Source organism: Bubalus bubalis, chromosome 13 (assembly GCF_019923935.1).
Source record: "Bubalus bubalis isolate 160015118507 breed Murrah chromosome 13, NDDB_SH_1, whole genome shotgun sequence".
Lineage (NCBI taxonomy): Eukaryota > Metazoa > Chordata > Mammalia > Artiodactyla > Bovidae > Bubalus > Bubalus bubalis.
Window position 1 is genome coordinate 64128310 of NC_059169.1, and position 15112 is coordinate 64143421.

The 15112-nt window shown below is 43.5% G+C and overlaps 1 protein-coding gene across 3 annotated transcripts in view; it reads right to left on the reverse strand.

Moving 5' to 3' along the window:
- The window catches only part of DCLK1 (doublecortin like kinase 1), a 348678-nt gene that overhangs the window by 149489 nt on the left and 184077 nt on the right, over positions 1-15112 (reverse strand). For all 3 annotated transcript variants that reach the window (XM_006057528.4, XM_006057526.4, XM_025262913.3), the window contains exon 4: positions 5985-6084. In XM_006057528.4, coding sequence (XP_006057590.1) covers positions 5985-6084 — 100 coding nt within the window. The remainder of the gene's footprint in view (positions 1-5984; positions 6085-15112) is intronic.

A 15112-nucleotide genomic window follows, 5' to 3' on the forward strand; every position in this document is an offset into this window, starting at 1 on the left:
TACATGATTCATTCTCAGTGTTATATTTTGTAGGTTTTTTCATGTGAACAATTCAGGTGTCACTGTTACCGAACATAAGAAAAAGAAGCCCATGAGGACTGGAAGAGAAAACATAAAGAAAAGATGTGTTATATTAATACAATGTCTTTCTTTCCTAAGGAGAAAAATCATCTTTTCATAGAAAAGGAACTAGCTGGTACTCCAGTTAGATTCTGTCTCCAAAGTATAATGCGTCTCTACATGTCTCCAAAGTATCTATAGGTCTCCATAGCTTGGCAGTGAATCAAATTAGAAAATATCACTATGTTCTGGGGAACTTTATATTTACACATGAGCTAAAATGTAGCCATGGAGGAGGAAGTCTCCAGAACCCCTTTAATTTTTCTACAGCTAAGATGCAATGGGGAACTTACTGACAAGAGCAAAGCATGTAAGCCAATGGGCTTTCTGTTTAGAATTCATAAAAATGCATACCCGATTTTCTATTCAAAAAGAAAAGGTCACAGAAACTTGGCAATTATTCACCACTACAGTTATAATTTTTTTTGAAATAAGAACTGTACATTCCGAACATCAAAATCTATTGAACCTATCAAGTATTCCAGCATCGGGTACCACACATTTGAAATAAATCTGCTCACAGATTTCATTTAAACTGGCCACATCATCCAATTAAAATTTAAACCTATAAAGAATTGTCAGTCTGTTGTGACCCATCAGATATTTTACCACAATATTACTCCAAAGAGATAAAATATACAAGCAAAAAGTAATATTTTGAGTCAAAGTTCAGCAGCCAAGATCCTTCGACAGCTTCAGACATAAGCAATATTAAAAGTCATAGGAGGGTCCTATTTCATGGAAGTGTTACTGTCTACAATTATTTGTGTCTGGTGCACTGCCCGGCACATGGTAAGTTAGCTCAGCTTACTGAATAAATGAATGGATGTATGAAAGAATGGGCTTCCCTGGTGGCTCAGATAGTAAAGAATCTGCCTGCAATGCAGAAGGCCCGTCCGTGGGTTGGGAAGATCCCCTGGAGGACAACATCACAACGCACTCCAATATTCCTGCCTGGAGAATCCCCATGGACAGAGGAGCCTGGTGGGCTCCTCATGAAAGAATGAGTGACTTTTGCTGGCAGTAGCTCGAAAGCCACTTTGTAAGGAGGTCTGGTCAATCCAGACACTAAGCGTCTTTCTGGTGTCCCCAATGACCTTGGGGACTGTTTCTTGTGATCTTTCTTGGCATCACCAGCCCCAGGACAAAGCAGCAGATCCATTAAAATCCCTCTAACCCAAATCAATGTGGACCTAAGGGCTGGGACTTCCTGAACATCATCAGTTTTATAAATCTGACTGGGTCTAAATGTCATTTGGTTTAATCTTCTAGAGATTTCCTCCAGAAAAGGGTGGGTATCTTCAAAGGTCACTGCATCTCCTCTCACCTCCACCACAGGAATAAAAGTTGAGAGTAGGGGAAAAAAGCAATAGATAGTCACTTTTTTGTTCTAAAGTGCCCCGGCAGCAAATCTTAATGACATCTGCCTCCAATTAAGCCCTGCCAATGCAGCTACATGGCTGAGTCCAGCTGCAGTCCACCAGGAGGTATATTTCAGCCGAGGTGTCATTCACTAACATCATTCACTAAGTAATAAGGAACACAGTTTTGAACGTGCTTTGACATTTATTATCTCATTTGAGGTCCATTACAACCCAGGGAGGGGGGAAAGGTGTTTTACAGAATGGAAAGCAGGCTTGGAGATGTAGAGACCACACAGCAAGCAGGACACCAAGCTTGGGCCAGACCTTTGTCTCCTAACCCTGTCCCAGTATTGCTTCCATTATGCTGGGTTCTAACCCGATTTTCTCATCACCCAGAGCTGGGGAAAGCAATGAGGACCCTGTGGTGCCTCGTGCCTGATGTAGCTTCTGCTGCATCTCATTCAGGACCTGAGTCCTTGTTTCCAAGGTCAGGATGGAATATTTCTGGGAACATGTATCAAGAGGGTCCTGGGTACCCGATACCATAGGGTCCACAAGAGAAAGCTGAGGAAACGTCCCTTCTCAAATCACATACCCAGGAAGAAGACTATACTCTAGATGGGTCTATCTACTGCAGGAGAAACCTGGACCAGTATTCCCCAGAGACAGGACTCTTTGTTACAGCAACCTTAGGAGACAGATAGACAACAAAAATACTTCCCTGGTGGCTCAGACGGTAAAGTGTCTGTCTGCAATGCAGGAGACCCAGGTTCAATCCTTGGGTTGGGAAGATTCCCCTGGAGAAGGAAATGGCAGCCCACTCCAGTATTCTTGCCTGGAAAATCCCATGGATGGCGGAGCCTGGTAGGCTACTGTCCATGGGGTCGCAAAGAGTCGGACACGACTGAGTGACTTCACTTCACTTTCAAACAAAAATATGTAAGTCTGAAGTCATGCCTACTAACACTAAGGAATTAACATTAATGCCTATTAACGAATCAAGGGCACAGGGGAACTGGTAAACAGAGAGGATGAGCAGAAAGAGAAAGGCAAATACCATATGACACCACTTATACGTGGAATTTAAAATAGGACACAGATGCGCTCATCTACAAAACAGGCTCATAGACAGAAAGCAGACCTGGGGTTGCCAAGGGGAGAGAGGAGAAGGCGAGGGATGGACTGGGAGTTTGGGGTTAGCAGACGAAACCAGTATATGCAGAATGGATAAACAAGGTTCCACGGTATAGCACAGCAATGTGTATTCAGTATCCTGAATCCTGAAATAAACCATAATGGAAAAGAATATAAAAAGGAATGTGTGTGTGTGTATATATACACACACACGCATACACATATATATGTGTGTGTGTGTAACACCAAATCAGTTTGCTGTACAGTAGAAATTAACACAACATTATAAATCAACTCATTTCAATAAGAATATTAAATTTAATTTTTTAAAAAAAGGATGAGTGAGGTTTGAACTCCTGAGCAGGTGTCAGGCCTGGCAGGGGTGAAGTAGGCAGGTGAGGAAATTGGCCAAGCGACTCTGGGGGGGTGTTGGCTTTGAGGGGTGGACAGAAGGTGACATCCTGAGACAGGCACCTCACCACGGAGTTGCTTTACCCTCCTGGGTAGAGCCAGGCATTTCTCAACAAAATCCTCTCACCTTTTAAGGGCAGCAAAGTATAAATCCATCAGTTTATCATCAACATACAAGCGAAACTGTGTGAAGCTTCCTGTCTCCAATTTGGCATTTCCCTTGACTCTGTTTCATCATTTCTAAATCAGACCGCAAGCCACGACTGAGGAAGGATCCCCTGGCCTGTGTCTCTATATATAGTCCTTCATCCACCACAGTAGAAGGCGCTAAGAAGCCAGTGATTGATGACGATATTGCTAAAATGGTTACATTTGGAGCTGGAAGAAGGAAGGTATTTTTTTTCCGTGAAAACGGGGGAGGAAGAAAGCCCCCTCGCAGTTTCTAATATTGATCTGGCTCCACTGTAGTCCCGTGAAATAAACATCTATAAAGTCACAATGTCTCACTGGAAAGACCTTAAGAGCCGTCTCCAGGAGCTTTCCCAGCAGTCATTAGGGGAGGTATCGTTGCTAATCCTGAACTCACTGCAAGCTGGCTTAATTTCGAGAGACAAAATAAAAGTGCTGCCTTGTGGCAAAAGCCCACTTCTTGGTGCCATTAAATCAAGCAGAGCCTCTGCGCCAATATTAATTCAGTCATGCTGGCTCCCCCGCTCCCCGTTGCCCCTCCTTTCAGGAAGCCCCTATGGAAGAGGCCAAAGGAAGCCTCGACGTGCAAATATCGTTTAGCAAGTACAGATAAGCTGCAGCAAATCATGCTCAGAGCACTTAAAAAAAAAAAAAAGATTCAAATGTTAATACATTAGCGCCAGAACATGCTGTACAAGCGACAGGGAAACTGCAGTTGTTAACGTGTGAATTTAGTCTCGGGGTAGGTTCATGCCAGGAAGTAAAAAAAAAAAATCTCAATTTAGACTTCGTCTCTACCCCTACCCCCAAGCCACGTGCTTCCTGGAGGATATGGGGGAGTACACGGTTACTCAGCAGATGTACTTCACACCAAGAAACGCTCGGGGTATATTCATCCCAGGAAAGGATGTGCAGTTCTCCCTTTGTCACTAAAGTTTTAGTCTGAAGCAGTCCATCACGGGGCCAAGCCACACATCATGGGCAACATCCCCTGACTCCCGTGTGTGCGTGCATGCGTGTGCATGAGTGTGCGTGTAAATATATGCATTCTTATCCATGAGAAAGGTTTCTACAGGTAAATCACGGGGATTTTGCTGTTCCACGTTTCAGAAAGCCGGCCTGCCCATCACAGCGGATGAACACGAGTAGGCTGGAGCCACCTGGGTTGAGAGGACGCTGTCAAGGGCGAAAGCCCAGCCCCAAGGCCACACCAAGAGAGGCAAGGTTGGGGAGAAGGCCCGGGTCTCCCTGGGGGCTGGGGGACATGGAGGGCGGCAGAAGCCCAGGCTGATGTGAAACCGAGCTGGATTCCAGTTCAAGTCTGACAGGCTGCTTTTCTGTTATCAGAGTAGCAGACTCAAACTTTCATTTCAGAACGCCTCTGGTCTCTCCGTCCGTCCCGTTAGAAACAGCTATTTTCTTTACATTGGAAATCAAGGCAGTTTACTCTTTTCAAAACTGTGCTGTCGGCCCTTCTGCCTGACTTCGAACCTTCACTTCTTTTGCACAACAGCTAAGCTGTCTCATCTGAAAAAGGGGTGGGCTGGGGGATAGATTTGCATCAATTTTTGTCTCCAAGGAGTGTCCATTAGAGATAAAGACGCAAAGTAGTTAGAGAAAACTTATTTAGAGGGAAAGAGGTACCAAACCACTCTTCCAGCCTTTTCAATCAAAACATCAATAACTTAAATCTCTTCAAGTGACAGAGCTACAAAAACCTTTATTAGGCATTTAAAGTTTTAATGATAAAGGGGCAACCTCTCTTATTCTTATCCCTCCCTATACACCTGAAGTCATTTTAAAATGATGAAATAACTGTAGTGTGTTTAAATGCATGTACCTGATATGCATATATGCATATAATATAGACATTCTATGTGAACGTACATCAGCCATATTTGGAGCTCCAGTATTTCCCACCCACTTGGTCAAAAGCTCATTAATTTATCTGCATTTATCTAAGCAAGAAATTCATTATCACTTCAAAAAGTACTTCCAAGTAGCAACAATTTGAATTAACAATAAATATGTACTATGTCCCTAATTAAATCAGAAGTCATATGACTTAGGAAAGGTCTCTCTGTTCAGGGCAATTGTCTTTTCTGTGATGCTGTTAAGATTCTGAGATGATTTATGGTATCAGAAAACATCATTCTTGAAGTTACAACATTTCACATGCATTTCCTAAGATGTATCTTTTCCTCTTTATCAATGGTTCCTTCTCTATCAGTCAGAAAAAAAAATCACATTTCATTTTCAACTGAAGGATGCTCTTTTCTGATCCTTCACAGATCCTAATGACACACAAATTCTGACATATTTAAAGGAAAAGGACACAAGACCATCTTTCTCAGGACCTACAAGAGAAAGGAGGCCATGTGAAAGCTGAGTCTAGACACATGCTCAATAACTTCACAATAACACATCTTTCAACTATGAGTTTTGATATAAATATGTAATTAAAAATGTAGACATCGGCACCATGATTTTTCTATAGAACACCAATGTAGTTAACAAAATGGTTATAAATTAGCCACTGGTAATTTACTCTTCTAAATGATTTAACCTTTCCAATGATCATTTCATCTGTTTTCTATATTATAAAAAAATCAAAGAAATTCGAGATATGGAAAAGCCATGTTGGCTGAGGATCTGAAACTGATTTGGTAGCTTTCGAGTTGACATAATCTTGGCCCGAGTGCAGCTCATTTTGGAAAGCTGCCTCAAATTTCCCCTGGTTTTGAACTTTTTTTTTTGTTTCCTTACCACTTTCATCTAGCAAGAAATCATCCTGGTAACGGAACTTCTCCGGTCCACATGCAATAAAAATGTCATCGTCACCAAAAAAGTCCTGAAGGCACATCACCTACAAGAGAAAAGCGTGGCACTCAGCAAGGGGTCAGCAGAACAGCAATTACAGCAAAGCATCCCCGCCAGTGGACATCTGCATACAGCCACTTCCCAGCTAATGGAATCAACAGGGCCGTTCCTCCGGAGGAATTTCAAAGGGAGGTTTTTCAGCATCTGTTACTAGTAAGAAACATGTTCCGTTTCAGTGGTGCAGGAAGGCGGGAAAAAGTACATAGAACCGGTAACTGTCACATTTATGACTTGACATATCAATAGGCTAGGAGGTAAGAGCCCTTTATTTTCACAACAGACTGGATGCAGCAACTTGTAGAAAAGGAGCACTCCTTCACTCCTCTGACTGTAACCGTCCTGGAGAGCAGTAAAAGTCAACGTATGGTTTTAGCAACAAATGTGTTTTCTAGTAACTGATGCCATAGTTACATGATGATGGTCGCTGGGGCAACAACTAGAGAAAAATATTTGTACCCTAACAGGAATAGAACAATCTCCTTGAGACCCCGTCTGTGCTGTGCTAAGTCGTACCCGACTCTTTGTGACCCCATGGACTGTAGCCCGCCAGGCTCCTCTGTCCATGGGGTTCTCCAGGCAAGAATACTGGGGTGGATTGCCATTTCCTCCTCCAGGGGATCATTCTGACCCAGGGTTCAAATCTGCGTCTTCTGCATTGGCAGGAGACTTCTTTTACCACTGAGCCACCTGGGAAGCCCAAGATCGCTTCTACCTCTATCTAAAACAAAAATGGCACCCTTCATAAAAGGAATAATAGAAAAAGTCAGTTATTTCGGAGATTTAGCTACAGAGACGAAGCAACTGTATCCCTCATCTCAAGCTAAGCTGAACTTTAACACTCCCATGGTTCCCTAGCTTGTGGTCACACAAAGGGAAAGTTTTAAAACAACCTTTTGATATTTTATTCAACTTCTTCTCCAACATGAACTTTGAAAGCTAAATGCCGCTTTTCAAGTAAATGTAGTCCAGATGAATAATTCCGAGCTTACTGCTCTCTCTCTCAATATGTGGATGTGCAGTGTAATATTTTTGCTGTTGTTGTTCACAGTATGTATAATGCCAGTAGAAGGCACCGGAAATGCTTCTGATTTCTATCTATTTTCAATTTTTTTTCTACCACTTGGAGCAGATTGTAAAGTGGTCACTTGAAGGCACCATTCAGAGCTGTGTGAAACAGACTTTCGTATGTATTTATCGCATTTTCCCTTGGATATTTGAGGATCAGAGACAAGCCTTCCTGTGTCTGATTGTGAGATGTTTTTGGTCTATGTTCCCTGTGAACCCCTTCCCTTACGTACTGGCACTTCATCCGCAGAGCACCGCTGGGGTTCTGGGGTTCTGCTCCTTGTCAGTTCCCGTAACGTGACCCTGACAAGTCAAAGATGCTTGAGCGCTTACAGAAGTAAGGTGGGGAAGGATAGCGTCGTTCAGAGCCCCAGATGCAATGCTGTGGAGGCATCAGATAGTTTTTCTCCAATAATCTCTCATTCCCAAATAACTACTTGGACAGAGTGAAGTCAGAAAGAGAAAAACAAATACCATATATTAACATATACATGTGGAGTCTAGAAAAATGGTACGGATGAACCTATTTGCAAAGCAGAAAGAGATACAGATGTAAAGAACAAACATATGGATGCCAAATGGGGAAGGGAGGTGAATTAGGAGATTGAGATTGACATATATACACTATTGTTACTACGTATAAAGTAGATAACTAATGAGAACCTACTGCATAGCACAAGGAGCTCTACTCGGTGCTCTGTGGTGACCTAAATGGAATGGGAGTTTGAAAAGGCGGGGGGTGGGGAATAGACATACATATAGCTGATTCTGGAGAAGGAAATGGCAGCCCACTCCAGGATTCTGGCCAGGAAAATTCCATGGACAGAGGAGCCTGGAGGGCTACAGTCCACGGGGGTCGCAAAGAGATGCACGCAAACACACATAGCTGATTCACTTTGCTGTACAGCGGAAACTAACACAGCATTGTAAAGCAGCTGTGCTCCTATAAAAATTAAACAATAACAACAACAAAATCCCCACAAATAACCACTCGGCTGAGGTCTTCAGGAGGATACTTCTCTCACAGTTTGATAGTAAGCGTTAAGTGTGAGTGAGGGACATTCATGGTGGTCGGTGCTTATCCTGTCTCCAAAAGCTTGAAAACACAGGTGACTTAAGAGGGACACTGTAACCATCCAGGAAGATGAACGGAAGGTCTTCACCACTCAGATGCTTTGATCGTCTACTTGGGTTAATAACAGGCCTTCTGAACTGGGATCCCGCTCTCTGCTCCATTCCTTTCTGTCAGATTGCAACCATGACTCTCTTCATTTGTATCTTCATGACACAGCACCCAGCACCGCAACCCCAGCTGTCCTGACCATCGCGGGAGTCATCGCAACCAACCCTGCCCAGCCCGCTGTCATTTTACTCACGTAGTTCCACACTGTGCCGACTATCTGTGTGTTAGCATACAGCACACAGGCATATAAAAATGAGTAAGAATGGGAAACCATGTCTTATTCAGGCAAAAATGTGAACAATTAACCCTAAAAAGCAGTACTTCCTAAAGTGAGAATGATTAATAGAATTTGTGCCCCAGAGGGTCCTATGGCCATAGAGATCTGGAAAATACTTCTCCAATATAAACAGATTTCTTTATTTCGTGCTGTGTCACTTCAGTCATGTTCAACTCTTTGCGACCCTATGGACTGTAGCCTGCCAGGCTCCTCTGTCCATGGGATTCTCCAGGCAAGAATGCTGAAGTGGGTTTTCATTCCCTTTTCCAGGGGTTCTTCTCGACCCAAGGATGGAACCCATGTCTCTTACATCTCCTGCACTGGCAGGTGAGTTACCACTAGCGCCACCTGGGTTTGTTTCTTTCTGATCTTCTCAAGACCCTTAATGTGCTAGTGAGTGAGTGAGTAAAGTCGCTCAGTCGTGTCCGACTCTTTGCGACCCCCATGGACTGTAGCCTAACCAGGTTCCTCCGTCCATGGGATTTTCCAGGCAAGAATACTGGAGTGGGTTGCCATTTCCTTCTCCAGGAGATCTTCCCGACCCAGGGACTGAACCCAGGTCTCCCGCATTTGTAGGCAGATGCTTTACCGTCTGAGCCACAAGGGAAGATCCAAATGTGCTAAGCACACTGCAACTCCAAAGAGGAGATACAAAAATACAGTCTTTCCCAGACTTACTTGATTCTGGAACTCTCCTCATCAGCATGGTATGCTCTCTTATTGGATGGGTTCCCTTTGGTACTATGCTGACGGCTGTTAAGTGAAGAGAATTTTAAATTCATTCAAACATTTAAGCTGGACCTACTCTGTGCCAGGCTCTGTGCCAAATATTATGATGACAAAGCTCCAATGGTTGAAAAATACTGTTTTCCAAAAGAAAAAAAAATGCCCTTTCTTTCCACATATTGCCATCATTTGCATTTGAGAATGTCAGTTGGCCAACCAGATCACCTCTATCTACCGGTGGCTACTTTATGCCACTGATAAGTGAACAAATACCTATCAAAACTATAACATGTTCTGAGCAGGTTGCCAGCCAACTCCCATCCATCATATCCGGATGACCATCCTCCCAGCGCGAGACTCAGAGAATAGAGCGACAAGGATACAAACGGGATGGTTTAGGTAGAATTCTGTTCCAAGTGGGAACTGAAAACATGATGAACTTTTGATGTTGTTTCCAACTCCAGGACTCCAAGAACATAAAAGGAACACAGTGATGGCTACGGAAAAGTAACTGTCATCACTCAGCACACACACAAAGAAGGCAGGAAGAAGTCCTTTCAATGCCAAGCAACACGTATCCATTTACCTCTCAATCTTCAGTGAGTGAAATCAAAGAATTTGTTCAACTGTCAGAAACTGTGATGTTTTCTATGCTCTCTGCTCTGGCATCATGTATCCATTTCCCTGCTTACAAAACTCCCACCCAGAGAAGGTGCGTAGGGTCAGTAGATCAAGTTCAAACTTAGAAAACTGCTCCCTGTTAGAAGCCTTGGTAAAAGAGTTGATCGCAAAGGAGGCTTAAACACAAGGTTACAATAAAGATGGATTTAGGATAATCTATGTACAGGGGACGGGGATCAAGACCATCCCCGTGGAAAAGAAATGCAAAAAAGCAAAATGGCTGTCTGGGGAGGCCTTACAAACAGCTGTGAAAAGAAGAGAAGCGAAAAGCAAAGGAGAAAAGGAAAGATATAAGTATCTGAATGCAGAGTTCCAAAGAATAGCAAGAAGAGATAAGAAAGCCTTCCTCAGCGATCAATGCAAAGAAATAGGGGAAAACAACAGAATGGGAAAGACTCTCTTCAAGAAAACTAGAGCTACCAAGGGAACATTTCATGCAAAGATGGGCTCGATAAAGGACAGAAATGGTATGGACCTAACAGAAGCAGAAGATATTAACAAGAGGTGGCAAGAATACACAGAAGAACTGTACAAAAAAGATCTTCACGACCCAGATAATCATGATGGTGTGATCACTCACCTAGAGCCAGACATCCTGGAATGTGAAGTCAAGTGGGCCTTAGAAAGCATCACTATGAACAAAGCTAGTGGAGGTGATGGAATTCCAGTTGAGCTATTTCAAATCCTGAAAGATGATGCTGTGAAAGTGTTGCACTCAATATGCCAGCAAATTTGGAAAACTCAGCAGTGGCCACAGGACTGGAAAAGGTCAGTTTTCATTCCAATACCAAAGAAAGGCAATGCCAGAGAATGCTCAAACTACTGCACAATTGCACTCATCTCACACACTAGTAAAGTAATGCTCAAAATTCTCCAAGCCAGGTTTCAGCAATATGTGAACCGAGAACTTCCTGATGTTCAAACTGGTTTTAGAAAAGGCAGAGGAACCAGAGATCAAATTGCCAACATCCGCTGGATCATGGAAAAAGCAAGAGAGTTCCAGAAAAGCATCTATTTCTGCTTTATTGACTATGCCAAAGCCTTTGACTGTGTGGATCACAATAAACTGTGGAAAATTCTGAAAGAGATGGGAATACCAGGCCACCTGACCTGCCTCTTGAGAAACCTGTATGCAGGTCAGGAAGCAACAGTTAGAACTGGACATGGAACAACAAACTGGTTCCAAATAGGAAAAGGAGTATGTCAAGGCTGTATATTGTCACCCTGCTTATTTAACTTCTATGCAGAGTACATCATGAGAAACGCTGGGCTGGAAGAAGCACAAGCTGGAATCAAGATTGCCGGGAGAAATATCAATAACCTCAGATATGCAGATGACACCACCCTTATGGCAGAAAGTGAAGAGGAACTCAAAAGCCTCTTGATGAAAGTGAAAAAGTTGGCTTAAAGCTCAACATTCAGAAAATGAAGATCATGGCATCTGGTCCCATCACTTCATGGGAAATAGATGGGAAAACAGTGGAATCAGTGTCAGACTTTATTTTTCTGGGCTCCAAAATCACTGCAGATGGTGACTGTAGCCATGAAATTAAAAGACGCTTACTCCTTGGAAGAAAAGTTATGACCAACCTAGATAGCATATTCAAAAGCAGAGACATTACTTTGCCAACAAAGGTCCATCTAGTCAAGGCTATGGTTTTTCCAGTGGTCATGTATGGATGTGAGAGTTGGACTGTGAAGAAAGCTGAGCGCCGAAGAATTGATGCTTTTGAACTGTGGTGTTGGAGAAGTCTCTTGAGAGTCCCTTGGACTGAAAGGAGATCCAACCAGTCCATTCTAAAGGAAATCAGCCCTGGGATTTCTTTGGAAGGAATGATGCTAAAGCTGAAACTCCAGTACTTTGGCCACATCATGTGAAGAGTTGACTCATTGGAAAAGACTCTGATGCTGGGAGGGTTGGGGGCAGGAGGAAAAGGGGACGACAGAGGATGAGATGGCTGGATGGCATCACCAATTCGATGGATGTGAGTTTGAGTGAACTCCAGGAGATGGTGATGGACAGGGAGGCCTGGCGTGCTGCGATTCATGGGGTCACAAAGAGACACGACTGAGCGACTGAACTGAACTGATGCACTTTGATTGTCTGTGCTCTCACTCTGGATCATTGAGCTGGAGGTAGCTACAAATGTATTCTATCCCATCTAACAATAGAGGATAACAGAGGAAGATTTATAACCCTTTTTTCTAGGCCAATATACTTGGAGATTTTTCCTTTAGGCATTATAGTATTTTCTGACATCAAAGGATTAGAAAAGATAGAGAAATGTAAAACCAATACTGTGTGATTTGATACATCTATGCAATGTTATTCCTTCTTAAGTCTGAGGTTCTCAAAAGTCAGCGTGGTAACCAGCTTTGAGAAACAAGTTCCATTTATGGATTAAAACAACAACAACAACATTCTTTGCTACAAAGAGATGGTGACCATTGACCTTCTCTTCTGTGAAATCTCTAGTCAACAGGTATCAGGTATTGGAAGCATCCATCAAGACTAGGTCCAAGAAAGATGCAAAGGCAGAGAGATGATGTTTAAGAAAGTCCAGCCTGTCCCTGTTCACCATCACTCCTGCCTCCAGAAGAGGTGGTACGGTCAGTGCCTGTCTATCTCCGTGATCTCCATGGCCACAGATGCTGCCTCAGCACCGTCTCCTCAGCACCCCCATCACCACCTCAGTCCACAGCTTAGCCTCCTACCTGTGGACCATGGTTTTGCTCACTCCCACCTCCTTTCTCTCCCACTGATCCTACTTAATTCTCTTAATCTCCTTCTTCTTAGTAAACTTTCAGTCTCTCTCTCTATGGCTCATACCAACACCTATGACTTATCATCACACTGAAGTTCATCTTTGAGCATGGCATTCCAGAATCCTCGAAATCTGCTCTGAACCTAGTTTTCAAGTTCATGGTAGCTTCAGCCATGAGATGCTGCCTGATACTCAATAAGTGTTGATATGGATGGATGGAGGGATGGATGGATGGATGGATTGATGGATGGACAGACAGGTGGGTGGGTGGATGGATGGATAGATGAATGGTTGGATGGATAGATGGATGGATTAATTTAAGTACTATGCTCTAACAGGAAACATGTTCCAATTTATCTGCTTTACTTACTCTCCTTGGAAAGGACTTCTTCTATCTTATGTGTGTGTGGCTTTGGAACAATTTTTTTTTCCCATTAGGTATCCCCTTCTACTAACTCTTTGACTACTCAAATCCCTTCTACGACTCAAGCCTCCGTTGAAGATCTAAGCCTTACCTTCTCTCTACACTCCAACCCAAAGTGACTCACCCCTGCTCTGAACCCCTAGTCATCACTCCATAAGCGTTCTCTGGGCACCACTGTGCGAGGCCTTGAGGATAGGACTGCCTTCAGCCTTCACTTCTTCATTTCTAGCGCTTAGAACAGACTGGCACTCCAAGGAATTCCTAACACACTGCGGTGAATTGGAAATTCAGCCGAGAGGAGCCTGCAGCGTCTTCCAGCAGTTTGTCGCAGGTCTGGAGGCAGATGGCTGGGGTGTGGCTCCTGCTCTGCCATGACCACTGACCTGAGCAAGTCAGGAAACCCCTGTTTCTAAAGATCCTACACTCCGGGCAGAGATGGTGCCTCCCTGAGTGCAATTCTGCAGCCTGGTCGTAAAAGCCCAGGGTTCTGTGTTAACCCAGCTCCACCCCTCAGACCTTCATCTCTTCATGCCTCCATTTATTGTTTTGGTTGTTTTAAGAATTTGACTGCGACTCAGAAGAGGATAAACCCTCAATACATTTTAGCTATTTTTATTAGCCCAAATACAGTTTTCCTTCCAAATAAGCACAAATCAAATGCATAGCTAATATAAACAAATAAATAAATTTTTAAAATGCAACAGATAGCTCCCGGGCACAACAGGCTTCTATTGTAAAAGTAGATTTGGGTCAAAGGTAGCATATGGGTGCCCCTTCTTACTTTGGGTCTAGGGGATCCTATGGGTCAATCGTTTTGGGGCAAAGCACACTTTTTAAAATATATATTTACTTAAGGTCTTCGTTGCGACAGGTGGGATCTGTAGCTGTGGCACACGGCATCTTTTTAGTTGGGCCAGGTGGGATCTTGGGAGCCCGGAGTCTTAGCCACTGGACTGTCAGGGAAGTCCCACGGAGCACAATTTGAATTAGCATCAGGGAGCTCATACGAAGCCGGCTGCGGTTGCTGACAACAAGCTGGGTTTATGCCCCAGGTTTCCACTGAAATGATGCTGTGAAAGTCACCTGCAAATATGTTCACCTTCGACCACATGAATATATAGTTCTATGAACCACTGTCTTAATCAGGGACTCTTGGAGCCAAATTTTAGTTTTGTGGGAGCCGGAGATGTGTATTCCTCTGAGAAAAGTATCCTCTGTCAAAATACCCCTATATTAGAAAAGGCATTATATGCATATTGTATGCAATTCACAAAGGAGGTAATCAGTTTATGGCACAAGGTGCCATCAATCAATTTTCAGTTCTTACCTAATGCTTTGGTTATTATAAGAATATATGTTGTTCGGTTGCTAAGTTGTGTCCGACTCTTTGCGATCCCATGGATTGTAGCACGCCAGGCTTCCCTGTCCTTCTCTATCTCCCGGAGTTCACTCAAAATCGACCATGTCCATTGAGTCCGTGATGCCATCCAACCATCTCATCCTCTGTTGCCCCCTTCTCCTCCTGCCCTCAATCTTTCCCAGCATCAGAGTCTGACCCCATGAGTCAGCTCTTCACATCAGATGGAAAATCCAATCCCAAATAAAAACACTTTATTGCATCTGAATTTATCCCTGGGGATGATTAGCATAATACCATATCCATATCTCAAAAAAGATGGATGATTATAATTGCCAGGGATGCTGGAAAAAGCCTTTGAATGAAGGTCATGATACGTAGATTCTGGGCACAGATAGAAGGAAATGGCAACCCACTCCAGTATTCCTTGCCTGGAGAATCCCATGGACAGAGGAACCTTGTGGGCTGCAGTCCATGAGTCACAAGAGTGACCATGCAGGTCACAAGAGTCGGACATGACTGAGTGACTTTGACTT